This window comes from Xenopus laevis, chromosome 8L, assembly GCF_017654675.1.
Source record: "Xenopus laevis strain J_2021 chromosome 8L, Xenopus_laevis_v10.1, whole genome shotgun sequence".
NCBI classification, from domain to species: Eukaryota; Metazoa; Chordata; class Amphibia; order Anura; family Pipidae; genus Xenopus; species Xenopus laevis.
The window spans coordinates 114,099,722-114,127,299 of record NC_054385.1 but is presented as its reverse complement, the minus strand read 5'-3'; the positions used below and the strand labels follow the sequence as shown (position 1 = coordinate 114,127,299).

The 27,578-nt window shown below is 36.7% G+C and overlaps 1 protein-coding gene across 1 annotated transcript; it reads left to right on the top strand.

Annotated features, from left to right (window-relative positions):
• Positions 1 to 50: 50 nt before the first annotated feature.
• Positions 51 to 27,578, top strand: XB22063306.L (provisional ortholog of butyrophilin subfamily 1 member A1 L homeolog). Its single transcript, XM_041573435.1, has 12 exons — positions 51 to 113; positions 8,002 to 8,054; positions 11,912 to 11,982; positions 12,116 to 12,463; positions 14,489 to 14,764; positions 16,252 to 16,383; positions 16,895 to 16,915; positions 18,708 to 18,732; positions 20,946 to 20,959; positions 22,626 to 22,646; positions 25,215 to 25,247; positions 26,671 to 27,578. Exons 2-12 carry the CDS (start codon positions 8,020 to 8,022, stop codon positions 27,156 to 27,158), a joined length of 1,464 nt encoding a protein of 487 aa, XP_041429369.1. The 5' UTR covers positions 51 to 113; positions 8,002 to 8,019; the 3' UTR covers positions 27,159 to 27,578.

Genomic DNA, 27,578 nt, shown 5'->3' with positions numbered 1-27,578 from the left:
CAAGGCGGGAACATTTACTTAAAGAGAGTAAAAGTGAAAGGAATTTAGTGGTTGACATTTGAGCAGGAAACAGATGTGCCTCAAAAATGGGCACAAGGTAACGCTCAAAGCAGGTGAGTTAAATAGAGCTTTGCATGTAAAGTGTATATATATATATATATATATATATTATGTATTGTGATTGTGTCCAGCAATTATGTAACTAAAATTATATGTATAAACTCTAAGGGTATAAGCAGTGTAAGGGTATCTCCAGTCCCCAGTCTTCTGCATACAGGTGTATCATTGTGGTTCCACCACTCACAGTTTCCTAATTTCCGTCTGCTTTATCGCCACTAAAATAAGTGAATCTCCGTTTATAGCAATCATTTTCTAGTGAAAATCTTTCATGCAAAAATACGACTGCCCAATCTATGAATCAGGCTGCGGTCGTGATGGGCAAAGTACAAAGGGAGCGGCTGTCATATAGTCAAGTGACAAGGGAAGGGTTTAAAGGGACCATGAACTGTGAAACTTGTTTTAAAAAAAATATGCTTTAATTATGCATCTGCTATTCTCTGCATGGCTGCTCTTGACTGCCTGTACCATTAAAAGGGATGTTCACCTTTGAGTAAACTTTTAGTATGATATAGACTATGATAATCTGAGACAATTTGCAATTGGTTTTCATTTTTTATTATTTGGGATTTTTGAGTTATTTAGCTTTTTATTCAGCAGCTCTCCATCTTGTAATTTCAGCAATGTGTTTGCTAGGGTCCCAAATACCAAAGCAACCGTATATTGATTGGAATAAGAGACTGGAATATGAATAGGAGAGGCCTGAATCGAAAGACGAGTAATAAAAAGTAGTAATAACAATTATCCTGTGGCATTATAGAGCATTTGTTTTTAGATGGGGTCAGTGACCCCATTTGAAAGCTTGAAAGAGTCAGAAGAAGAAAGCAACTCATTTAAAAACTATAAAAAATAAATAATAAAGACCAATTAAAAAGTTGTTTAGCATTGACCATTCGGTAACATACTAAAAGTTAACTTAAAGGGGACCCGTCAGACAAAAAAATTATTCAAAATCCTATTTTATTACATTAGTCAAGAAAGTTAACTTTAATTACACTATATAACTTATTTAAATCTTGTTTCCATCAGTCTGGGAATTCATAATTATAGCAAGTAGGCAGGTGCCATTTTGTGGACACTGTTATTAAGACAAGCCTTGTATCATCTCAGAATCTTGTTTGTGCACCAGAATGGGGGACCTGATGTCCATCCCCATGCCCTGGCTACACAATTAAACAGTGAAGAGAACTGGGGGAATGTGGGGAGAGCAGTGACATCTAGGAAGTGCTGAATGGAAAGTGAAAGTAATTGTCTGCCCCGCCTCTATGCCCATGGCATTGAGGAGGGGCAGACAATATTTGATTGACAGCTGAGATGTTTAAATGAGCTTACAACAGCTATGAATGCTTTAATAAAATAGAAAATGGTTTTCATGTTTAATTTGAAAAGGACTTTTATTATACAGCTTTTTGTGTCTGGGTGACAGGTCCACTTTAAAGGTGAACCACCCCTTTAAAGCATTATTGCCCTCCTTCAGCTCAGACTCCCAATTTCCACAATATCTTGTGCTCTACTAAGATTCCCCTTCTTTATTGGCTTGCTAGTCCCAGACTTGTACAATCATCAATAAGTGTGAAAGAACTGTGAGAAGTAGTGTATTTAATCTTCTATGCACCAAAACTATACTATCTGTGTCAAGTGTATAAATGCAGGGCTGCCTAGATCATATCTGTACACACATCATAAGGGGAGGTTCACTTAAAAAAAAAAAAAAAAACAACCTTTTTTGAGCAACCTTTGAATTGTTTTTATAATTAACTTTATATGGTTTAAGAACCATTAGTAGACATACATATAACCTGTCCTGGTTTGGACGAATCACATCGGTGAAGATGAATGTTTTACCCCGTCTGCTATATCTATTTGACACCATTCCGGTTGCGCCTCCTAGGCGAATATTGGAAGATACTCAGAGGGCTCTAATGCGATTTATATGGGGACATAAAAGACATAGATTGCAAAGACAGGTATTAACGACGGCAAAGTCGGATGGGGGGCTTGCAGTACCCAATTTAAGTAACTATTATTTAGCTACTCAGGCGAAACAGATATTAGGGTGGATGACTGAAGCTCCGTTAACAAAATGGGTTGAAATAGAAAGAACATATCCACAAATTGGGTCCCCCAATTGTTCCCTTTGGATAAATCATAGGCGGGTGCCTCGTAACCTCCCCCTAGAAGCTATGAAGCATACGGCTGGATGCTGGAATAAGGTGGCGGCTAGAGTGGGGTGTATTCAGGAGTCATCCCCATTAATCCCTCTAGTGGGAAATCCAGAGTTCCCCCCCCGGACTTTCTCCCGTTGTTCGGGGACTACTGAAAAGAGCTAAGCTGACTCAGCTAAAATCCCTATTTAGGCAAACGGATAGGAAGATGAAAACGTATGAGGAACTAGCGGGAATGGAGGGCGTGGATAGACTCCCTCAATACTTATATCTGCAATTGAGACATTATGCCCAGTCGGTGTACTCAGATTTAGTGCTCCCCCTGTTACATCCTATTTTAAAACTATGTACACTATCTCCTCAGCAAAAAGGGCTGATTACATCCTGGTACTATACAATCAATAAAACTGATATCGAACAAACCCCTCATAAGTATATGAGTCGCTGGTCAGAGGCCCTGGGCACGGAGATCACGATCTCAAACTGGGGGAGCATTTGGGAAAATGCAGGAAAAACTTCCATATGTGCCTCAGTTAAGGAAAACATTTACAAGATTATTATGGGATGGTATCATACCCCAGTTTTGCTACATAAACTGTTTCCTGATTCCTCCACTCCTGTGTGTTGGAGGTGTAAAGAACAAGAGGGTTCCTTACTGCATATGTTTTGGGGATGTTCAAAACTAGATAGCTATTGGAAGATGGTACAGGGATATATAGAATGGGTGATAATGGTAACGGTGCACCTTGACCCTATGGTCTTTGTCTTAGGAGATAGAATCCCGAAATTGCCAAACCCATCGCAGAGGATGGTTAATCACATCCTGACGGCAGCAAGGGGTTTAGTGGCGAAACACTGGAAGGCCCCTAGACCTCCGACAGAACAGGAGTTCCTAGATAGAATGAAATATATTCGCAGAATGGATTGTCTGACGGCACTGAAACACAATAACATGGATGTATTTGATAGAATATGGTATAATTGGGATCTGTTGGAGTTGCAGCGGGGGGCCGCGTAATTTGGGATTCATGGGGTCTATAAGATATGTAATTGGCATTTGAAAGATGTGCAGGGCGGTAACCTAAAAACATAGCTGGGAGTAGAGGGTGGTGTAGGGACACTAGAATAACTATGTAGATGTACCTTTTTATTTTGGCAATAACATGTGGCTACATGAATGAATGAAGGAGCATAGTAGGAAAATAACATGTTGATGTATGGATGCTGTATGATGCTCGCTCAGATTATGCCTTATCTTGCCAATTGTACTGTGATATGGCCCTATGTGGGCAAGTTGTAATGTTTGTTTTTGCAAAAGTAAAAAAAAAAAAAGAACCATTAGTAGAGATGCACAGAATTCAGGATTTCGTTCTGGATTCGGCAAGGATTTGGCCTTTTGCTTGGCTGAACCAAATATGAGTCCTAATTTGCACATGCATATGCAAATTGGGGTGGGAAGGGCAATCACGTAAATTTTTGTCAAAAAACAGTAAAACATGTTTTTTCCCCTTTTTCCCTTCCTGTCCTTAATTTGCATATGTAAATCAGGATTTGGTTCTGTATTTGGCTGAATCTTTCATGGAGGATTCAGGGATTTGACCAAATCCAAAATAGTGGATTTGGTGCATCCCCAATTATGAGCCTGCTCCATTCCTGCAATTTATTCATTTTTGTCCATAACTCATCTGAACCCCCACCTCCCACAACTGCCAGTAAATCACATTTCAGCATTCCATAGGGTTCCAAATGCAACAATTCCAAATGCAACAAATGATGTAGCCTATGGGGATCATTATCCTGCGAAATGGATTGGCTTTTTGGGCAATGCAGTGTACAGACTGACATTGATGCATTCTATAGCACTAGTCAGCATCAAACATTCTTTTTTTTTTTTTTTTTTTAAAAAGTGTTCTATTATTTTAAAGGGATCCTGTCATCAGAAAACATGTTTTTTTTCAAAACATATCAGTTAATAGTGCTACTCCAGCAGAATTCTGCACTGAAATCCATTACTCAAAAGAGCAAACAGATTTTTTTACATTCAATTTTGAAATCTGACATGGGGCTAGACATTTTGTCATTTTCCCAGTTGCCCCCAGTCATGTGACTTGTGCCTGCACTTTACAAGAGAAATGCTTTCTGGCAGGCTGCTGTTTTTCCTTCTCAATGTAACTGAATGTGTCTCAGTGGGACATGGGTTTTTACTATTAAGTGCTGTTCTTAGATCTATTAGGCAGTTAGGGAGCTGCTATCTGGTTACCTTCCCATTGTTCTTTTGTTTGGCTGCTGGGGGGGAGGGGGTGATATCACTCTTATTTGCAGTACAGCAGTAAAGAGTGATTGAAGTTTATCAGAGCACAAGTCACATGACTTGGGGCAACTGGGAAATTGACAATATGTCTAGCCCCATGTCAGATTTCAAAATTGAATATAAAAAAATCTGTTTGCTCTTTTGAGAAATGGATTTCAGTGCAGAATTCTGCTGGAGCAGCACTATTAACTGATTCGTTTTGAAAAAAATTTTTTTTCCTATGACAGTATCCCTTTAAAGACCTAATATCAAATTCCCTGGGCAACTTCAGGCATTGTTTAGCCCCAAACTACAGGCCGGCCCATCTGACCAATGAGACTGCACCATTCCATAATAACAGAGAACTACTCAGCAGTGTATTATGGAATGGACAAATAGGACTGGAAGAAGGGTAGGCGAACAAGGGAGGTGCTTGGGCACATCAACATAAGGGCACAGTGTTATTAAAATATCCTTGCTCCTTTTCTAAACACACCAGCCCCCCCCACCTTGCCTAATCCCATCATGCTCCCCCTTCCCTTTTTAACATGAGCTTTATGAAGAGGCTTTTATATTGTGGTGAACAAGCCCTCTGGATAAGAAGGATCTGTTTTTTTTTAATTGCACCAATTGGGTGGAACGGGAATTTCAATGTACCGAAAAGTATATTGATACATTTTTGATTGATTGATTGATTAAGGATGGGGGAGTAAAATAAGGGCTCTTACTGACCAGCGTTTTTACCTGCGCTCCCCTGCGTTCCATTTTTCTGCGTTCAGCCGCAGGGGAGCGACGCATTCGATTTTTTCCAATGGGGCTGTACTCACACAGGCGCGTGTAGGCGCCGAACGCAGGAAAAATGCAGCATGTTGCGTTTCAACCTTTGTTTGGCGCCTACACGCGCCTGTGTGAGTACAGCCCCAATGAAAAAAATCGAATGCGTCGCTCCCCTGCAGCTGAACGCAGAAAAATGGAACGCGGGGGAGCGCAGGTAAAAACGCTCGTCAGTAAGAGCCCTAAAGCAGAAAATGAAACAATTATCTATCAGAGCTTTATTGCAATTTGATTAAGTAAAAGAATTAGCTGAATACATTTTCAACAAATGTTTTATTTATCGTGCTCTTGCTGTGCAAAGGTGGCTGTATGTGTTTACTGCTCCTTTAACTGTAAAGTCTTCTTACAAGCACAAGAATGTACAGTGGCTTTAACATCGTTCCGCCCCACCTTGGAATTTTTACTTTTTCAGAAATTTATGCAAATCACTAGTGATACTGGTACTGGTAAAACCAGTCCAACAGTGACTCTAACAATGAGGGGAATTCAAGTGGGCTGTTCAGTACAAAGGTGTGTGTGTTCCTTGACTGTGTATACTGTATATTCTGTGGCTCAACAACTATACAGTGCAAAACTCTGTTTGGGGCACAATATAACTCTTAATACCAACAGGTGGGGACCTTTTCCACCTTAAGCTCCCTACAAACTAAAATGGTGTTCAGTAATTGAAAATAGTTTTATTGGTATTAAGACATCATGTAGTTTTACAATCTATTAAAAATTGGCCGGCCTACCTTCTTACACTTCAATAAATAAATAGCTGTAATTAATTTAAATTCATTTTGGCGGAATTCATACACCTTCAACTTCAATTCATTCTATATTTGCTAAAAAGTCATCAATGGAGTTTGTTTGTTTCATAACTTGTATTAATAAAGTTCGCAATCCCTTGGTGCGTGTTGCTGTATATTAAATTAAAATGGCCGATGCCAATTCCGTTTAAATTTTACAGTAGTGACGGCTGCTTAACATAAAAGCGCTCAATTCGCTATTTGAATTTAGCACTTTTATGTTAAGCAGCCTGCACTAACGTAAAATTTAGACAGAATTGGCATGGGACATTTTAACTTTATTTATTTTAAACTTTATTAATACACTTTAATTAATAATATTAAATTAAGATGTCCCATATGGTAGTGCAGGCTGCTTAACAATTAGCAATTTTGAACTTTATTAATACAAGTTATCAAACAAAGAAACAAACTCCATTGATGAATTTTTAGCAAATATAGAATGAATTGAAGTTGAAGGTGTATGAATTCCGCCAACATTCTCCATATTTCCAACTTAGTACTGGTTTCTGCTGTGTTCTATGTGTTTGTACTGTATGTCTAAGGCTAATGCCACACCAATAATCAGCCCCAATGTGACATTACAGCTAGGGGCTGATTCACTAAGGGTCAAATATCGAGGGTTAATTAACCCTCGATATTCGACTTCGAATATCGAAGTCGAAGGATTTAGCGCAGATAGTTCGATCGAAAGGATTATTCCTTTGATCGAACGATAAAATCCTTTGAATTGAACGATTCGAAGGCTTTAAATCCAACGATCGAAGGAATATCCTTCGATCAAAAAAAGTTAGGCAAGCCTATGGGGACCTTCCCCATAGGCTAACATTGACTTCGGTAGCTTTTAGATGGCGAACTAGGGGGTCGAAGTTTTTTTTAAAGAGACAGTACTTCGACTATCGAATAGTCGAACGTTTTTTACTACGAATCCTTCGTAGTCGAAGGTCGAAGTAGCCCATTCGATGGTCAAAGTAGCCCAAAAAAACTTCGAAATTCGAAGTTTTTTTACTCGAAGTTAGTGAATCGGCCCCTAAGCATCAACTTGTTTAATCAGTATAACTGACTACTTTTTAAGCCAGTGCCACATGTAGAGGGTCTTGGCCTGCGGAAAAACCGATTAGAATCCGCTCCTCTGCTGCTCCTCCTCCATGTGATGTGCCTGTACCCGAATACATTGCCTTGGCTTGGGCACGGTGGATTTGGTCTCCTGAATGCAACATTTTATATTTCTCAGCAGATTCTCAGGCTACAGAAATCTGCTACATGTGTCACTAGCCTTAAGCCGGCCATAGATGTAAAGATTCGATCGTACGAATCTCCGTTCCGTATGATTTTTGGACCATGTTTCCCGACAATTTTTCGTGCCATGTCGATCGGTTGTTCAGATGACCACATTAGCCACATTAACCAAATGTTAACAGTCCAAACTGTATTGAAATTCTAATGTAATTTAAAGAAGATCTTGGTCTCTCCTTGCATAGTCTATAGAGGGCTTGGTCCATCCTGGTACTGTTATAATGTCTTGAAATGCTGTATTTGGTGCATGAACCAGTTGGAGAGTGCTGAGTTAGAGCACAATGATCACGTGTGGTGCATCAGAAACATATGGAAGATGCTCACTATTATTTATTTTTTCCATAACAGCTACTAGTAGACATTGCTTGGAAATTACTAAAATGATAACTAATATTGATTTAATACATCTAATATGTGGATGGTACAAAAAAATGGATTTTACATAAATAATAAGGTAAATGAATTGTTGAAAATGTAACTAAAGGGTTTTAAAATTGTTTTTGTTTAGGAGCTATGATGTTGATGAATGATCACAATGTTGGCAAGATGGACATATCTGAGGTAGGATGGAAAAGTGGAAAAATACATTGTGATAGATTTAGGGGGTTATTTACTAAATCTCGAATTTATCTGGTCAGGCTTTTTGGGGCAAAAACTCAATTTTTTTGTGGAAAAAAACCTCGAACTTTCGAGATTTAATATACCCCGATGCTGCAAAAAAACTGTATCCGAAAATCTGCCATCTCAGACCTGTCGAGGTCATGTATAAGTCAGTGGGAGATGTCCCTATCCCAATTTGAAGATATGGTTTTTCAGCCTGATAATCCAATAACTTTGAGGTTTTCAGGAAAAATAGTCCGAAAAAATCATACGATTTAGGTTTTCACCCGATTTATAGGGTTTTTCCCGATCCAATTTATTTGAGTTATTTTATTAATAAATAAGGCAAAATCGGGGCATGGTAATTTAGTTGAACTTTTTTCTTTCAATTATGAGATACATTTGGCTTTTAGTAAATAACCCCATAAATGTTAGTCTATTAAAAATTAAATATTGTAACTTGTTATAGCTTCCAACTATGCAGTTATAATACTTTCTGCTAGACTAGGTTGAATGCACAGATAATATCAGTCTATGACAAACTGATGGATATAATTCCCCATTGATACCGTCCCATACAGGTACCTTCCCCTTGCACCCAAATGACTTCCATATTGTGCACCTACAAGTTCCACTAAAATACTCTGTGATCTGTTTATATGTAAAAGATAATCCCCTCTACTATTCACTGGTGGACAGTGTCCAAATATTCCTGTAGTCCAGCCAATAACTGAAGTGGTTGATGTGCACACCAACATAATGCTCTTCATTGATAGATGGAGACTTCAGTGTGCGGCACATACCAACCCACAGCATCATGTTCCCACAAGACAAAACAATGTAGTTAAGAGAGATTATGGAAAGAGTTATATTTATATGCTGGGATAGAAATGGCCAGTAAAAAAAGGGCCATGATTGCTGGGATACAGCCCCCAGTTCCAAGGGCACACAAGTCTAAAAAACAAAAAATATCAAAGTACCAAAGGGCATGAAACGCGTAAGGCAGAATACCATGGGGTCTGTATGCTTGTTTATTGTTTTAACATGACTCTTTTAATAAAAAATAGCTTTTTATGGTATTAATGTGTTATGGGAGGTTTATATAGTTTAACTACAGTAAACTTGTACACAGTGTAGTTCTAATATCTTAAATGCATAAATAGACTGCATAATATGTTTTTATACTACCCAATAGCCAAATATCCTTATATTTGGTGATTTAACTTACATTTGGTATCCTTACATCTAACAAATGGGGGATTACATTATTCTTTGTATAGACAGTATTTGGGGATTTTGTTTGTGTCACATAAATCCCATTAATTTACGTTTTGTAATAAATTAATGTACCCACTTTTGTAAATTATAAGGAAATTACAAGTAAAGTTGAAAATTCATGGCCTGTATCAAATGACTTCTATATGATCAGTGAACTCCTCACCAATTTATAATATCCTTAGTATTTATTATCATAATATTTTCTGCTTATAATTCACAGCAGGGGATATTGTTTCCCATATGTATAACTGGAGACTTTCAACAGATGTTGAATGCTGAAGCACAGAGCCTATTTCATCCTCACCTTTGGCTTCCCCCAATATGAACTTTACAAAACAGTAAAATTTTTACTCTAAAGTACTGATTAATAACAAACCTTTAGAAAGATGTCTTCTCTCTACAGCTGATGGATTGCTATACAGGCAGGGTAGCCATCAGGGGGGGACTGGGGGGAGAGTTGTAGGGGGCCCGAGGGTAAGGGGGGCCCGGCCACACTTACTTGATTAGCCGGGCCCCCCATCTTTCTGAGAGCTGCTGACTTCGGGAAGGCATGGACGTTTAAGGGGCCCTGGCCACCAATTTTCTTATAATGTGGGGGGGCCTGGCCACCAATTTTTTTTTTCTCATATGGGGTCCTAGCCACCAATATTTTTTAATGGGGGGCCCTGGCCACAAATGTTTTTTTATGGGGGGCCCTGACAACCAGTATCTCCAGGTGGGGAGGGCGGACCTGTAGGTGGGGCTTGCGGTGGGCGCAGCCCAGGGGGCCCAGGAAATTTTGACGTACGGGGCCCTGCGATTTCTGATGGTGGTCCTGTATACAGGTATGAGGCCTATTATCCAGAATGCTCAGGACCTGGGGCTTTCCAGATAACACAATTTTCTACTAAGTCTAAGTCTACTATCATGTAAACTTTAAATAAACCCAATCAGCTGGGTTTGCTTCCAATAAGGCTTAATTATATCTTAGTCTGGATCAAGTACAAGCTACTGTTTTATTATTACAGAGAAAAAGGAAATAATTTTTAAAAGTTTTAATTGTTTGGATAAAATGGAGTCTATGGGAAACGGTCTTTCCATAATTCAGAGCTTTTCGGATAACGAGTTTCTGGGTTATATTAATCCTTGATGAAACTATAATTTTGCGATGTACAAGAACAACTGTGACTTCCCTTTGCTATACAGGTATGGGATCTATTGTCCGGAAACCCGTTATCCAGAAAGCTCCGAATTACGAAAAGGCTGGCTCCCATAGACTCCATTAAAATCAAATAATCCTGATTTCCTTTTTCTCTGTAGTAATAAAACAGTAGCTTGTACTTGATCCCAGCTAATATATAATTAATCCTTATTGGAGGCAAAACCAGCCTATTGGGCTTATTTAATGTTTATATGTTTTTCTAGTTGACTTAAGGTATGAAGATCCAAATTACGGAAAGATCTGTTATCTGGGAAACCCCAGGTCCCAAGCATTCTGGATAACAGGTCAGATTTACCCAATGCCATTGACTTGTTAGATGGTGATTTGCTGGTTTCATTTCCTGTGTCTATAGTAGAAAAGGAACATGACTGAATGCTCGTATTGACATGCTTGGCTGAGATATTATACAAATACTATTATGAAGATGTGTAGCAGAGCAGAAATGGTAATATTTATGGTGGGTGATATGTGTTTGCCAATGTATCTGACACTGGAGAAAAAGCATCAGTTCAGTTTTAAATAAGCCTTAAAGGGATACTGTCATGGAAAAACATGTTTTTTCCCAAAACACATCACTTATTAGTACTGCTCCAGCAGAATTCTGCACTGAAGTCCATTTCTCTTTTTTTATATTCAATTTTGGAATCTGACATGGGGCTAATCATTTTGTCAGTTTCCCAGCTGCCCCAGTCATGTGACTTGTGCCTGCACTTTAGGATGGAATTACTTTCTTTTCTACTTAATGTAACTGAATCAGTCTCAGTGGGACTTGGCTTTTACTATTGAGTGCTGATCTTCCGGGGAGCTGTTATCTTGTGTTAGGGAACTGTTATCTGGTTACCTTCCCATTGTTCTGTTGTTAGGCTGCTGGGGTAGGGGGGTGATATCACTCCAACTTGCAGTAAAGAGTGATTGAAGTTTATTAGAGCACAAGTCACATGACTGGAGGCAGCTGGGAAATTGACAATATGTCTAGCCCCATGTCAGATTTCAAAATTGAATAGAACAAAATCAATTTGCTCTTTTGAAAAATGGATTTCAGTGCAGAATTCTGCTGGACCAGCACTTTTAACTGATGCGTTTTGAAAAAAAAATGTTTTCCCATGACAGGTTCCCTTTAAGCAAAAAATGGTGCTGGAAGTACTTGTGTGTGACTTGTTATATTTTTTTCTCTATGAAATACAGCAATAGGGTCCAATTTTAAACAAACAGGCTCCCATTAAAGAAACATTATAAATGGGACTGCTGTATACAGTCAATCGTACGGTGAATGTACCAGTTCATTATGCTAGTATGTGAGTAGGTGACCTTAATTTAAATGATCTTTACTTTCCTATAGGGTAAAAGGCAGGGTGGACCACGTTTTATACCTTTTATTCCTATTCCTTATGCTACAGATGTCAGTGACTGGTGAGTATTAATCGCTAAAACAATATCATTTAACTATAGACAGCCCTCAGCAATGCTGTTGGTAGAACAGTATCATTAAAATTACTATTTTAAAGTATAATCATGTCATAATATATACGATTATTACTCACAGAGCGGTTTGAAGTCATTCCCACTGAAGCAACAATCATGGCAACTGTTGGCAAAAGGGCTGCGTTGTCCTTTAACCTTACCCCTGAGCTCAGTGCTGAAAACATGGAGATTGGTATTTTCAGACCTGGGTCTTCATTCTTTGTCCATCTCTATCGCGGCGGAAGGGATGAAAATGATGGGCAAATACAGGAGTATCAAGGAAGAACAGAACTCCTAAAGCATGATATAATGAAGGGGAAAGTCATCTTAATTATCCATGATATCATTCCAACTGATGATGGACCTTATCGCTGTTACTTTCAGTCTGAAAGCTACCATGATGAAACAGATGTAAATATCATAGTAACAGGTTAGTGCTCTCTGTCCCTATATATGTATATATATAGAATTTAAACGATTTGATATAGAATACCGCACTCTCAGATCTTAGCAACAAAACTACAGTGTTTTTAATAAAAAGCAAACAGTTCGGTCACATAAAGAGGCACATTAATTAAGGGTCAAATTTTCGAATTTATGTGCGTTTTTAAAAACTCCCTCAAACTCCCATGAACTCGAAATTCGACCAATCGAAGTTCATTATAAAAATCAAATTTTTTCAACTCGGGTGAATAGGATTGATCCGAAAACTCAAATCGAATTTGAATTGAATTTGATGCGAATTTAAAAAACTCAATTCAAGTTTTTTTCTCCAAAAAAACCTCAAATGTCAGGAAGGCTGCAAACAACTCCAAATTGATCCCTGGACATTTCCCATTGACTTAAACAGCAATTCAGCAGGTTTTAGGAGGTGAATAGTCAAATTTGAGTTCTCAAAGGGCCGGAGTATGAAAAATCTCAAAAATCTAATTTTTTTTTTTTTTTTTTAAACTAGAATAAAATTTGAATAACTCGCTATTCAAAAACTAATTTTCAATTCTACCTTTGATAAATCTGTCCCAAAGTGACCTTCCTCAGGGACAAAAAAACAGAACTGAAAGTCCAAAAAATGGTGCCAAAATGAGAAAGGTAACTATGGCAACCATAAAAAACCTAGAGACACAATACACGTGTATTGGTAGTTGGCAATAAAAGAATTTCACAGCATATGATATGCTTTTTGAGTGCTCTCCTCAATTTCCAAGATTCGAAAGCATATATTTTGGGATATCGGTGACCCGATCTGGAATTTTGCACTCCTACACTGGGTTTGGATATTCTATAATTATATATGATCAAATGGTTCCAACCCAAAAATTTTATATTTATTTGTATGAATCAAGTTTTTCTCCCCAAAAAAACCTTGAATGTCAGGAAGGCTATTAACATCTACAAATGTCTCAACATTGACTTGTAAATTAACTCAGCAGGTTTTAAGTGTCGACTATAAAGTCATAGTTTTGGCATCTTATCTGCAATTTTTCCTGTTTGTGCTACTTTGGATTTTTTTTTATACATTTCATGACTTTCATAGTTTTAGAGAAAATGAATTTAGTTGTGTTTTCAAAAATCTGAAAACTAGATAGAGATAGGCCTCCACGTATTCTCCGGCCAGGACCAGGAGATTAAGTGACTTGTCCAGGGTCACAGGGAGTTGCAAACTTATACAGGGTCTCTAGCGTGAGATCCCACATCAGAGGCTGAACACTTAACCTCTAGGTCAACTTCTTAACCAAATAATTTTGAAGGTGTTAACAAAAACACATTTACATATACAGATATGGGATCCGTTATCCGGAAACCCACTATCCAGAAAGCTCTGAATTACAGAAAGCCTGTCTTCCATAGACACCATTATCATCAAATAATCTCAATTTTTAAAAATGATTTCCTTTTTCTCTGTAATAATAAAACAGTAGCTTGTACTTGATCCAAACTAAGATATAATTCATTCTTATTGGAAGCAGAACCAGCCTATTGGGTTTATGTAATGTTTACATGATTTTCTAGTAGACTTAAGGTATGAAGATCCAAATTATGGAAAGATCCATTATCCGGAAAACCCCAGGTCCCAAGCATTCTGGTAACAGGTCCCCTACCTGTTTATATTTATATACAGGGAGTCCTCGAGTTACATACACCCGACTTACATAGAGAGGCTATTACAGTAATATACTATGGTTTCCTTGGCCTTTATTAGCATTTAGCTTTAATAAACCACCTGCCCCAATCCCCTCTGGTGTGTGTGATTTATTTAAGTAGAATGGAGTACATGGGAGATGGCCTTCCCATAATTTGGAGCTTTCTGGATAATGGGTTCCAGATAAAGGATCCCATAACCACCCTATACCTGTACCATAAATAGGGGGCAGTCGTTATATGTTTTATTATTTCATAACTTGGGGACTATGGACATTAACATGACTTTGCTATTACCTTTATGTTCTTTTGATAGCCGTTGGCTCTGACCCTCTTCTTTGGGTTGAAGATTATTTTAATGATGGAATCAAAGCCATTTGTGAATCTGATGGTTGGTATCCTCGGCCTGAGGTGATGTGGAGAGACAGCAATGGAAACCCTCTGCAGCCTTTACAAGAGGAATCTCGGTTAAATTCAAAAGGACTTTTTAATGTTCAGACATCTATAACTGTCTATTCCAACACCACTGTGTTTTGCAGTATTAGGAATGCCTTACTAAATGAAGGACGAGCACCATCTCTTCAGATCTCAGGTTATTAGATCTTAATGCCTGTAGGGCCCTTAAACAGGGAGGCCTATTTATCAAAGGTCAAATTTTGAATATATGTGACTTTTTTTTTTAACTCGAAATTCGATTGGGAGGTTATTTAATAAAAAAATTGAATATCTAAAATTCGAACTAATATTACCAACTTGAAAACTCGAATCTAAATAGAATCGAATTCTCGAAAAATGTCAGGAAGGCTATTAACATCTTCAAATGGGTCACTGCACCTCTCCAATTGACTTATACATGAATACGAATTGTTCCAAGGGTAAAGGTTTGATATATCCAAATTTTCGAATTTGAATTAAAATATGAATCAAGTTTGGATTATTCCCAATTTGAATTTGAGAGTTTTGACCAAAATAAAAAATTAAGTGATAGAATCCCTTTAAAGGGGACCTGTCACCAAAAAAATTATTCAAAATCCTATTTTATCACATTAGTCAAGCAAAATGAACTTTAATTACATGATATAAATTATTTGAATCTTGTTTTCTTTAGTCTGGGAATTCAAATTATAGCAAGCAGGCAGGAGCCATTTTGTGGACACTGTTATTAAGACAAGCCTTGTATCATCTCAGAATCTTGTTTGTGCACCAGAATGGGGGACCCAATGTCCATCCCCATGCCCTGGCTACACAATTAAACGGTGCAGAAAACGGGGGAATGTGTGAAGAGCAGTGACATGTAGGAAGTGCTGAATGGAAAGTGAAAGTAATTGTCTGCCCCACCTCTATGCCTTAAGCATAGAGGAGGGGCAGACAATATTTGATTGAGAGCTGAGATCTTTAAATGAGCTTACAACAACTATGAATGCTTTAATAAAAAATAGAAATTGGATTTCATGTTTAATTTGAAAAATACTTTTATTATACAGATGTCTGTGTCTGGATGACAGGTCCACTTTAAAGGAGAAGGAAAGCTACGGAGGCATTTTATTGCCAATAGATTAGCTGCAATAGTGCAAGCTAGAATGCTATATTTATTCTGTAGAATGTTTTACCATACCTGAGTAAAAAGCTCTAGAAACTCTCTGTTTGTTTAGGATAGGAGCTGCAGTATTAACATGGTGTGACATCACTTCCTGCCTGAGTCTCTCCCTGCTCTGGGCTCAGATTACAGTACAGAAGGGAGGGGGTGGGGAAGAGGAGCAAACTGAGCATGCTCTTGCCCAGGGCAATGAGGTTTAAGCTGAAGGCAGGAAGTCTGATACAGAAGCCCATGTGTACACAATAGAAGGAAATAAATGCAGTGTTTCTTTTGACAGAGGACTCAGAGCAGCATTACTTTTGGGGTTTACTGGTATATTTAGCTGGACCTTTCTGATAAGGCTTACTTAGTTTTAACCTTTCCTTCTCCTTTAAGGAGCTGGAAGTGGGGATCAAAAATAGACTTTACTAAAATGCTCCTCCTCTCCTTATTTTTGCAAAAAAAGTAGCAGTAACGGTGGTAATTTTTCTCATTTCTACTAGATACATTATATGAAAGAGTGAATCGGTACGGAGTATCTCGAGCGATTATCATTATTTCATTCCTTGTGAGCTTTGGGGCTGTACTCATCAGCATCCTGATTTTAGTAGAAAGAAAAATGCGCCAAACGAAAGGTAAATCAGTTCATGCAATGCATCCAGCAAAGGACAGTGGATACACCCAGGAATTTACTGTATATACAGCATATCCTTTCTACAAGAACAACAATTACACTTTATTTAAGCCATATAACCACAAGATCCTACATTCTACCTGTAAACTTGTACATAAGAATAGTTTTGTGGGATCTCTCAGTACAGGTTATGGCTCCTGCTACCTCTATGCATTTAATATTTTATTATTTTTCACATTACATTACTGATGACAGTTCATGCCCCCAAGTTGCTTATTAATGCCCCCACTAATGGGGATTATAATACAGTAAGAGGGCTATGGGGGGTCCAATTTTGTAGTAAGCCAGTCTGAAAAGAATGACATCCTGGGCAACCTGAATACACAAATAATATCATTTTAAATTCAACTCTTACTAAATTTACTAGGCACTATACATCGCCCTCTGCTTTCTCGCAAATGTACCATGTGACCCAACAACATTTTTAAAGTAACTTTTTTTTTGTATTGCAGTGAAGCAAAAAGCCAAAAAGGGTAAGAAATAAAATGCAACACATGTTATAGCTATCATTATGCTATAATTCTATAATTCAATATGGTTTTTAAAAATTGTTTATTGTAGAGCGCGTACTCCTCCTTGGTACTGTGTGGCCTTGAGTAGAGCATAACAAAACCTCTTTCCTTGTCAAATGTGCAGATAGATTATTTGACCCTTAAGATATCTGACTGATTGGCCCACAGGCTGAAAGACTGGATAAAAATAATGTAGATTCAAACCCAACACGTTTTGTCACCAAAATCGTGACTTCTTCAGGGGCAAATAATCAATGAAAGTTCTCTAAACAAAGAAACTGCTTCACTATCCAAGAGCCAGAAACACAAGTGTTCCTTTACATCAGTGATCCCCAACCAGTAGCTCCTGAGCAACATGTTACTCACCAACCCATTGGATGTTGCTCTCACTGGCCTCAAAGCAGGTGTTTATTTTTGAATTCCAGCCTTGGAAGAAAGTTTTAATTGCATAAAAACTAAGTATACTGCCAAGTAGAGTCTCCTGTAGGCTGATAATCCACATAGGGGGCTACCAAATGGCCAATTACAGCCCTTATTTGGCACCACAAGGGACTTTTTCATATTTGTGTTGCTCCCCAACTCTTTTTACATTTGTATGTGGCTCACTGGGTAAAAAAGGTTGGGGACCCCTGCTTTACAGGAACACTTGTGTTGCTGGCTCTTGGAAAGGTTGTATTTTAGAAATTTTTCGGATTGACCATCTGTTTTTTTTGAAGAGGCAGCGCCCAGTGAATACAATGAGAGTAACCCTTACTGGGATTTTCAGGATTCCTAATTGAACTATTGATTGAGTCCTTAGAAATGACTCAAAGGGACTTGGTTTAAATTTGGGATCTCACAAGACTGCTGTTTTATCGATTTAATTTTAGCTAAGTCTAATCATTGAATATATCCATAAAGGAATGGATACTGCTTGAAAGGCCATATAAGGTGATGGGCAGATACTATTCTTTCATTCTTTCAGGCTGATGGACTAAATGATTGGATCTGCAGAAAGTGAAGAGTTTACACTGCTATCACAAACTTCCCTCTCCTTATGCACCATCACATTTTGTAGCCCTGTACAATAGATGGGTGTATACATTGAACATTGAACATGCAAAGATGCAGTTGATAACCCTGCTAAATAAAGCTTTTCAGTCTAAAGTCAAGACAAGTAAAGAGGGTTTCTCTGTCATCTCTTTCATTTGACTAAAAAAAATGCACAAACAAAGCACTAAGGAACAAATTTATCAAAATGTGAGTTTAGAGTGAAATAAATAAATAAAAACTCACCCACATTTTATTCATTTTTAGAATTATATTTATCCGTGGGTGAAAGTTAGAACTCATTATTCTCTAAAAATCCCATAGGAATGAATAGAACCTGGGTGAGTTTTTATTTATGAAGCTCTAAACTCACATTTTGATAAATCTACCCCTTAATATTTGTTGGACCTCAATGAGTTGGATGGGACCTGGAAATGTAGAATCAATAGCACTGAGAATACATTAATATATTGTATCAGTTACAGCTACAATTCTCTCTCAGGAACCTGACTTCTGCTTCTTAAACTTTGCTGCATATAAAGAAATGAACTTTATCCCAAGCAAACCATTGGGTATCTAAACAAATTTCTCTTTTGTGTCCTAATTTACATGTTAAACCCACAAGACAAGTCATGTTTCATGTTGCTTAGTTGTACAGTAATGCTACTGTAAGGGCAATGTTTCTCCCATTTAATATATCCTTGTTTATTATTTTTATTTTCAGAAACATTGATTAAGGAATATGGTGAGTAGTTGATCATTTTGTATATCTTTAAGGGGTTATTTACTAATTTTATCAGAAACAAACTGAACCTAACGCCCATCCACGGATTTGCCTAATTTACTAATAATTAAGGTAGAAAAAACTGGATCGAAAAAAAACCTTGAAAAAAACTAGTTTTTACTAATATCTAAAATTAATTATATACCTTGAATTTTTTTAATTTTTCAAGAGAAAAGCAGCGTCAAACAACCCAAAACACCTGAAAATCATGTAATTGTCTTCTACATGACCTTGACAGGTTTTAGCTGGAGTATTTTTGGTTTTGGATTTTTTGCTGCTTTGGGGCATAATAAACCTCTAAAAATTAAAATTTTTAGAGAAAACAAAACTCGACATAAACATAAATAGACACCTTAGGGGCAGATTTATCAAGGGTCGAAGTGAATTAGATGGAATTTTCGAAGTAAATAAATTCAAAATTCGAAGTAATTTTTTGGATACTTCGACCATCGAATAGGATACTACGACTTCGAATTTACTTCTAATTTAATTCAAAGTAAAATAGTTTGAATATTCAATAATCAAAGTACTGTCTCTTTAAAAAAACTTTGACTTCAATACTTTGCCAAATTAAACCTGCCGAAGTGCTATGTTAGCCTTTGGGGACCTTCAACAAACTTTTTCCAAGTCTTTACACATCGAATTAAAATCCTTCAATCGATCGATGAAATTCTTCGAATCGTTCGATTCGAAGGATTTAATCGTTTGATCGAATGATTTTAATTCGATCGATTGCCAAATCTGCTGAAAAAACTTTGAATTCAATATTCGAATTCGAAGTATTTAAAGTCGATGGTCGAATTTCGAAATTCGACCCTTGATAAATCTGCCCCTATCTGTTAACAAATAAAGTAGTGACAAATGAAAGTATCAATTTTTATAATGAAAGGGTGGCTTTTGAACTTTTGAAATCCATTATTGGGTAAAATGTACATATTTATTTCAATGTATTATATTTTTATAGTATATATATGTAAATGATAAATATTTTTACTTTAAAAAGACTACAAATTACACCATATAACAAATAACTTACTATTTTTAGATCTATTTTTATATATACAGGTATGGGATCTGTTATCTGGAAATCCATTATCCAGATATCTCCAAATTATGGAAAGGCCATCTTCCATAGACTCAATTTTATTCAAATTCAATAATCTCCTTTTTGTCTGTAATAATACAACAGTACCTTGTACATGATCCAAACTAAGTTACAACTGATCTTTATCAGAGCTAAACAATTCTTTTGTGTTTATTTGATTTTTTAATGCTTTTTTTAGAAGACAGTGTTTAGTGATCCAAATTACAGAAATATCCCTTATCCAGAAAACCACAGGCCCAATGAGCATTTTGGATAACAGATGTCATACCTGTATTATCACTACTCAGGGTTGCCCAATTCCACTGCCATTCCTCCAATCCACAGGTACTCCACACGGCTATTGCGGTCTTAATATCTACAGTGATTTAGTATAGTTATCAGCGTATATATAGTTTATATATGTGAGTGTATAGATATACAGATGAAGGCATCGGCATTTAAAATTTTGTCACACCGTTTCATTTTGTAGTGCTAAATCCTGCCTGTAGATGGTGGTAGAGTGCAATGGCCGTAGTCCAACAGAAGCAATGTACTGAAAAAAATTGCTCTCTACCACCATCTAGAGGCAGGACTAAAAAATGACAAAATGTAATACCCTGATTGCTATATCTGTATGTATGTGTTGATATAGTTTATATATGTGAGTTTATAGTTAGGTATGTGTATAAATGTGCACTGGGGTCATTTGGAGGGGTTGACATTCATGGACTATTGTCTCACCCAACTTAACTATGTAGCACTCCATAATTCTTGTACAGGTATGGGATCCGTTATCCGGAAACCAGTTATCCAGAAAGTTCCAAATTACGGAAAGGCCCTCTCCCATAGACTCCATTATAATCAAATAATCCAAATTTTTAAAAATTATTCCCTTTTTCTGTGTAATAAAACAGTAGCTTGTACTTGATCCCAACTAAGATATACTGTAATTAATCCTTATTGGAAGCAAAACCAGCCTATTGGGTTTATTTAGTGTTTATATGATTTTCTAGTAGACTTTAGGTACGAAGATCCAAATTACGGAAAGACCCGTTATTCGGAAAGCCCCAGGTCCCGAGCATTCTGGATAATAGGTCCCATACCTTTAGTACAATTACAGAACAGGCAGAACATAAATAAATAGCTGGTCAAGTCATAGTAAAAGTAAGTTTAAAAAAGTGATATCTTTGAGTTTCAAACACTGAGCTTGAATTTTAGTTGGCTTTGTACTTAGGAGCTAATGGAGCAAAAGTTTCAGTTCTTTTTGAGCAGATGCATGCCATAAACCGCTTTGGGAAATATGTAATGCAAAGTAAGCCGCACAGCAAGGCCAATTTACTAATTTTTTTCCAAAACTTGATTGACAGGAATGAATTTGAACATTTTTCATAAATTCTTTTGTTAGCATATTTACAGAAAACTCATTTCAGTGAAACTCTTTTGTATTCATTCACCAAAACAAAACTCAATCACATACAGTAAGTGACATTCCACTCATTTTTACAGTGGAAATTGAAATATACCTCCCCTTGTCTTATATAAAAATCATGCTGTCTTTTACCTGCCACATTTTTTTTTCAATTCAGTAAACTCAAATCTGAACATATTAAGTAACTTTGTGCTGTTTCCAGCGCTGTTTCTATATTAAAATCCTGGCAGTGGTGCTTTCCTTTAAAGAGATCTGGCAGCTCAGTCTTTCTGAGCCCCCAGATAATACATAGACAATAAACAAAAGAACAAATGGTGACCGCCAATAGTGTTGATTATAAAAACATTTAAAAATGTTTATTCATTAAAACACTACTCACAATATTACTCACTGTGCTACCGTACTCTGCAAAATATGGGTGCACAGTGGAGGAGAAAGGCTTCCATATTGGCTACATTTGTAGGACTCAAGAGGAATGCTGATAAGTATGCTAATAAATGGCCACATGCTATGTAAATTGATCCAGCAGCTTGTTACCTGCACCCCAGGGAAATGGCTATTTTAAAACATACTCTTTTAAAAACACACTTGTGAGTAGTGCCTTAATGAATAAAAATTTTTTAAAGTGGACCTGTCACCCAGACACAAAAATCTGTATAATAAAAGTCCTTTTCAAATTAAACATGAAATCCAATTTCTATTTTTTATTAAAGCATTCATAGCTGTTGTAAACTCATTTAAAAATCTCAGCTGTCAATCAAATATTGTCTGCCCCTCCTCTATGCCTTAAACATAGAGGAGACAATTACTTTCACTTTCCATTCAGCACTTCCTTCCATTCACTGCTCTCCCCACATTCCCCCAGTTCTCTTCACCATTTAATTGTGTAACCAGGGCATGGGGATGGACATCAGGTCCCCCATTCTGGTGCACAAACAAGATTCTGAGATGATACAAGGCTTGTCTTAATAACAGTGTCCACAAAATGGCTCCTGCCTGCTTGCTATAATTATGAATTCCCAGACCGAAGGAAACAAGATTCAAATCATTCATTTTGTGTAATTAAAGTTCATTTTGCTTGACTAATGTGATACAATAGGATTTTGAATAATTTTTCAAAACGGGTCCCCTTTAAATGTTTTTATAATCTACATTATTGGCTCGCCATTTGTTCTTTTATATTTACAGGAACATTTTAAAAGACATTTTCTTGAATCATGACAAAAATTCATTTGAATTCTGATACATATTCACCATAGAGAAGTGTTTATTTTTTAATTACAGTATGTAATTACAGTAAGAAAGAAATGCTGGATGTCTCTTAATTAAAACTTTTTTTTTCCAGATGAAATGCAGAAAACGTTTGGTAAGTTATACCCTTATTAAACTGTAGTGTTAATAATCTAAAATTTTTTTATTCTATTCCTTCACTCTAACTAAGTGAATGTGCCCCCACGACAATAGAGCATCTCTTTATTCTTTATTTTGCTTCCTTTGACATTTGTTCAAAACTTCAGCCTGTCCAAACCATATCTCGGATGTTCACCTTTACAAGACACATTCTTAAACAACAATTTTCTTTATATTAAACATATTTTCAATTTATTATAATTGAAAAAATCCAGTTTTAAAGTTAGATACCAAGTTAAGTAGAGAATTGCAGCCCTACAGAACTGAATGCTCTCTCCAATGTTTGAGACATTGCGGTGCAATTAAACAATCGTGCACATGCGCTTCCTCTTCATGGCCATGTGGATATCAGTAGTGATGGGCGAATTTGGGGCATTTCGCTTCACCGAAAAATTTGCGAATTTCCTGTGAAATTTGCGAAACGTTGAAAAATTCGCAAAACAGCTCCGGTGTCTCGTTTTTTACGCCGGCATCCGGTTTTGGCGAAATTGCGCCAGCATCCATTTTTTTATGCCAGCAAACTTTTCGTGGCAGTTTCGCAAATGTATTCGCAGGTGGCGAATTGGCGAATAAATTCGCCCATCACTAGATATCATTGATTTATTTAGCTAAATCGTGTCTAATAATAAAAATCAATCGGATCAAGAACATGCAAATGAACATGAAGAGCAAGGGTCAGGCACAACATCACAGGACTGAGCTGTAGCCTCTCCAGCATTTTATGTTATGCACGGCCAGGGTGTCAGTGATCCCATGCAGAGTGGGGAGTGTGGACGTGCAGAAGTTCTATGTAACAAGGTATCTGACTTAAAATCTATGCATATATATTAATGACAATACATTGCACATATGTGTTATATTGTTTAACAGTGCCTCTTGTAAAGGTGATCATCCCCTTTAAATTAGCTTCTAACACTTGTTTGTCACTTTTCATTATATTTTGATTAAGATGACATTATGGGGCACATTTACCTAGGGTTGAATATCGAGGGTTAATTAACCCCCGATATTCGAACGTCGAAGTAAAATCCTTTTTTTGCACTTTTCCTACGATCGAAGGAATAATCGTTCGATTAAATCCTTTGAATCGAACGATCAGGAAATTGTTAGGAAGCCTATGGGGACCTTCTCCATAGACTAACATTGGCCTCAGTAGGTTTTAGGTGGCAAACTAGGGGGTCGAAGAAATTTTTAAAGAGACTATCGAATGGTCGAATAGTCGAACGATTTTAAGTTTGAATCGTTCGAATGGTCGAGTAGCCATATTCGACCATTCGAAATTCGAACTATTTTTCCTCTATTCCTTCACTCGAACTAAGTAAATGGGCCCCTATGGGCCCCTATGTGAGTGAAAGGTTGTATTCTTCAGTACCCTTTACTCCAATGGTTTATTATGTTTAAGTTTTGCTGAGTGCATACAGTACATTTGATGCTCCTCTTGTTTACATATACATATTTGATGTAGGAAATTATTCTGCTTGCCAACAGGGATAAATATGTTGATACGAGTATGGGAGATGGTCTTCTTGTCATTCGTAGCTTTCCAGATAATGAGTTTCCAGACAATGTATCCCATACCTGAAACTGAATTATATTTTCCTGCTGTAGATATTCCCTGGCAGTAACCACCGTTTGGATTGCGTGATATTTGGTGTGCTATTCCCACTTCTCCATTATTGAGACAGATTCAATAAAAGAGGTTTATCACGCGAAAAGTCATGGATGAGATTCAGTTTGAGATGCAATTCAATTCAGAAAATCCTTATGTCATGGTTTATCACGTGAAAACTCAATTGAAGTCTTAGGGAAAAAAACTGAATTTGGAGGAAAGTTTTTTCTCCTTAAATTGAATCTCGTCCATGAGTTTTCACTTGATAAACCATGAGATAATGTTTTCTCACTGAATTGAATCTGGCCCATTATGTGATACAAACTTTAATGGTTTCTAACTCCAATTGTTGCACCAGAGTTGCAGTTTCAGAAACTGTACCAGACTTTGACTGTTTGAGTGTCTTTTGCTCCTCATATTTTATATGTGAGCCATCATTCTGATAGCATTCTCATAATAAAGAAAAATTATATTGTCACAAGACCTTTCTTTGGATCCGCAACGCTGAATTCTAAGGCCTGAACTTGATAGACAAGTATTTTTTAGATACAGGTATGAGATCTGTTATCCAGAATGCTTGAAACCTGGGGTTAAAAGCTAAAGGATCTTTCCATAATTTGGTTTACCATATACTGTCTACTAAAAAATCATGTAAAAATTAATTAAATCCAAGTACAAGGTGCTGTTTTATTATTGCAAAGAAAAAGGAAACCATTTGAGAAAAATGTGGATTATTCGGATGAAATGGAGTCTATGGGAAACGGCCTTCCCGTATTTCAAAGATTTCTGGATAACGGCTTTCAAGACAATGGATCCCATACCTGTATATCTTAATTCCATTTTAATTTAATTGAATTATTTTATTTTAAAGCATTACAATAATGACCATCTCTTGTTTTATATCCCTTTTTTCAGATATTTTGAAACAATTTTTACAAGTCACTAAAGGTAAATTATATAGTTAAATTAGATACTTACCATAGATCTCACAGGTGCTGTTGAACTGAAGCTGTTAAAAATCTTATTTCAGTTATTTCTAATTGAGGGATGTTTAAACAACACCATAGATTGTGACTATACATCTAGATAACCTTATGGGGCAGATTTATCAAGGGTCGAATTTCGAGGGTTTTACCCTCAAAGTAAAATCCTTCTAATCCTTCTAATTCGAATAAGGATTTTAGAGCAAAACGTTACATCGAACAAAAATCCTTCGATCAAACGATAAAATTCTTTGAATCGAACGTTTCGAACGATTTTAAGCTATTGATTGAATTATTTTTATTCTATCAAAAAAAACTCGTGCTCTGGAAGGTCCCCATAAGCTAACATTGTACTTCAGTAGCTTTAATGTGGCGAAGTATGAAGTAAAAGTTTTTTTTTAAAGAGACAGTACTTTGATTATCGAATGGTCGAATAGTCGAACGATTTTTACTTCGAATCGTTCGAATCATTCGATTCGATCGAATTTGACCAATTCGATGGTCGAACTATCCAAAAAAATACTTCGAAATTCGAATATTTTTGCCTTCAACTATTCACTCGAGCGTAGTAAATATGCCCCTATGAGTGAGCTCCATCCTGTAACCGATTCAGCCCAAGGTTACACACTCCCTAGTATGATAAACACGGAAACAGTACACATTCAAAAAAAATTCAACCCTCTGAAAATTGAAGAGGCACTTTTGTTGTAAAAATTCATCAGATAAATTGACATCCAACAAAATACACTCTCCTATGCAACCATAAGTAGGTAATTTTTTTTTAATTTCATGTATCATATTAAGTGACATATTAAAGAATCTTACCAAACTGGAATATATAGTTAAGTAAATATTACCTTGAACCACCATTTTGTGATGGTCTGTGTGCTGCCTCAGAGATCACCTGACCAGAAATACTGCAGCTCTAACTGTAACAGGAAGTAGTGTGGAAGCAAAAGACAGAACTCTGTCTGTTAATTGGCTCATGTGACCTTACATGTATGGTTTGTTTGTTTGCATGGCACATATTTCTAAAATAGCATGTGTTTATGGTTTATTCAGATGAAGCAGGGTTTTATATTATTCAGATGAAGCAGGGTTTTATATATATATATATATATATATATATATATATATATATATATATATATATATATATATATATATATATATATATATATGTTTTATGCAATATATTGTTCAGGAGTATATTCTCTCTTTTAATCATAAGCTGATGTTTTACCTCTAAAAGTATAAGGGTATCAAAAGACACAGATATATTTCCCTTGGGCTGCAGTAACAGCTTCCCTAGTGATTCAAAGCATAGCTCTTTTATTATTGTAACTATCTTGTATATAACTTTTTCGGTATGTTATTTTCCATATTAGAGAATATAACATTGGATCCAGAAAGTGCTCATCCATTTCTCAATGTTTCTGGAGATGGAAAAACAGTGGAAAATGTATCCAAAGAACAAGATGTAGCTGATAATGACAACCGATTTGATTTCTGTCGTGGTGTTCTCAGCACTCAGTCATACCAGAGCGGGAAACATCGCATTGATGTTGAGGCTGAGAGTGAAATATGTTCCGTTGGCATTGCCAAAAAATCAGCAACAAGGAAAGGGGTTATCCATTTAGATGCAGACAATGGGGTGTATGCAATAAGACTTTGGGAAAACCATAAACTAAAAGTTTCTTCTCAAAAGGAAACCAGTCCCATCATTCTTAAAATATTTTTAGACTGCAGTATAGGACACCTGGCAATTGTTTCACTGGATTCACTGGAGAGAGCTGATATAGAATATAATCCTGACGAGGAGGTTTTTTTCTTTTTTGAAGTCTTCAGAGATGGGATAATAAAAATTCTTAGCTGAAGAGCGGTTGATCTTAGTAATGGACTATATTCTGCACTGAGGAATGCTCTCCAGAAGAAAGAAATGGAAGACCAGTAGAATGAATTCTGCACTGCCACCAGTTCTCTCAAAACAATAACAAAAAAATACAGGCAGGTTATTGGCTGCTGATAAAGTTGACCCCAGTGTGGATGAACTGGGATTGATGTGAATGATGTATAATCTCTGTTAAGTGATGCAGAATATGTCAGCACTTTGTAAATAGAAGATAATAATTACTTTGGAAAATAGCGCTGGTCCTGCTAACAGGGCACACATTGCATAAGCCATGGATTCCGTTAATTTTAATTTTAGAACAAAAATATGTTAAAATATTGCCATGGACAGTTGTATATTTGTATGTTTATATTCCAAAGAAAATATTAAAGAGCCATTGACCCC

Bases quoted from the DNA above. Each gene is read 5' to 3' on its own strand.
- XB22063306.L (XM_041573435.1), top strand. From the start codon at position 8,020: ATGATCACAATGTTGGCAAGATGGACATATCTGAG. The intron at 11,983-12,115 runs GTGAGTATTAAT...TATTACTCACAG, and splicing joins GCTACAGATGTCAGTGACTG to AGCGGTTTGAAGTCATTCCC. The intron at 22,647-25,214 runs GTAAGTTATACC...CCCTTTTTTCAG, and splicing joins TGAAATGCAGAAAACGTTTG to ATATTTTGAAACAATTTTTA.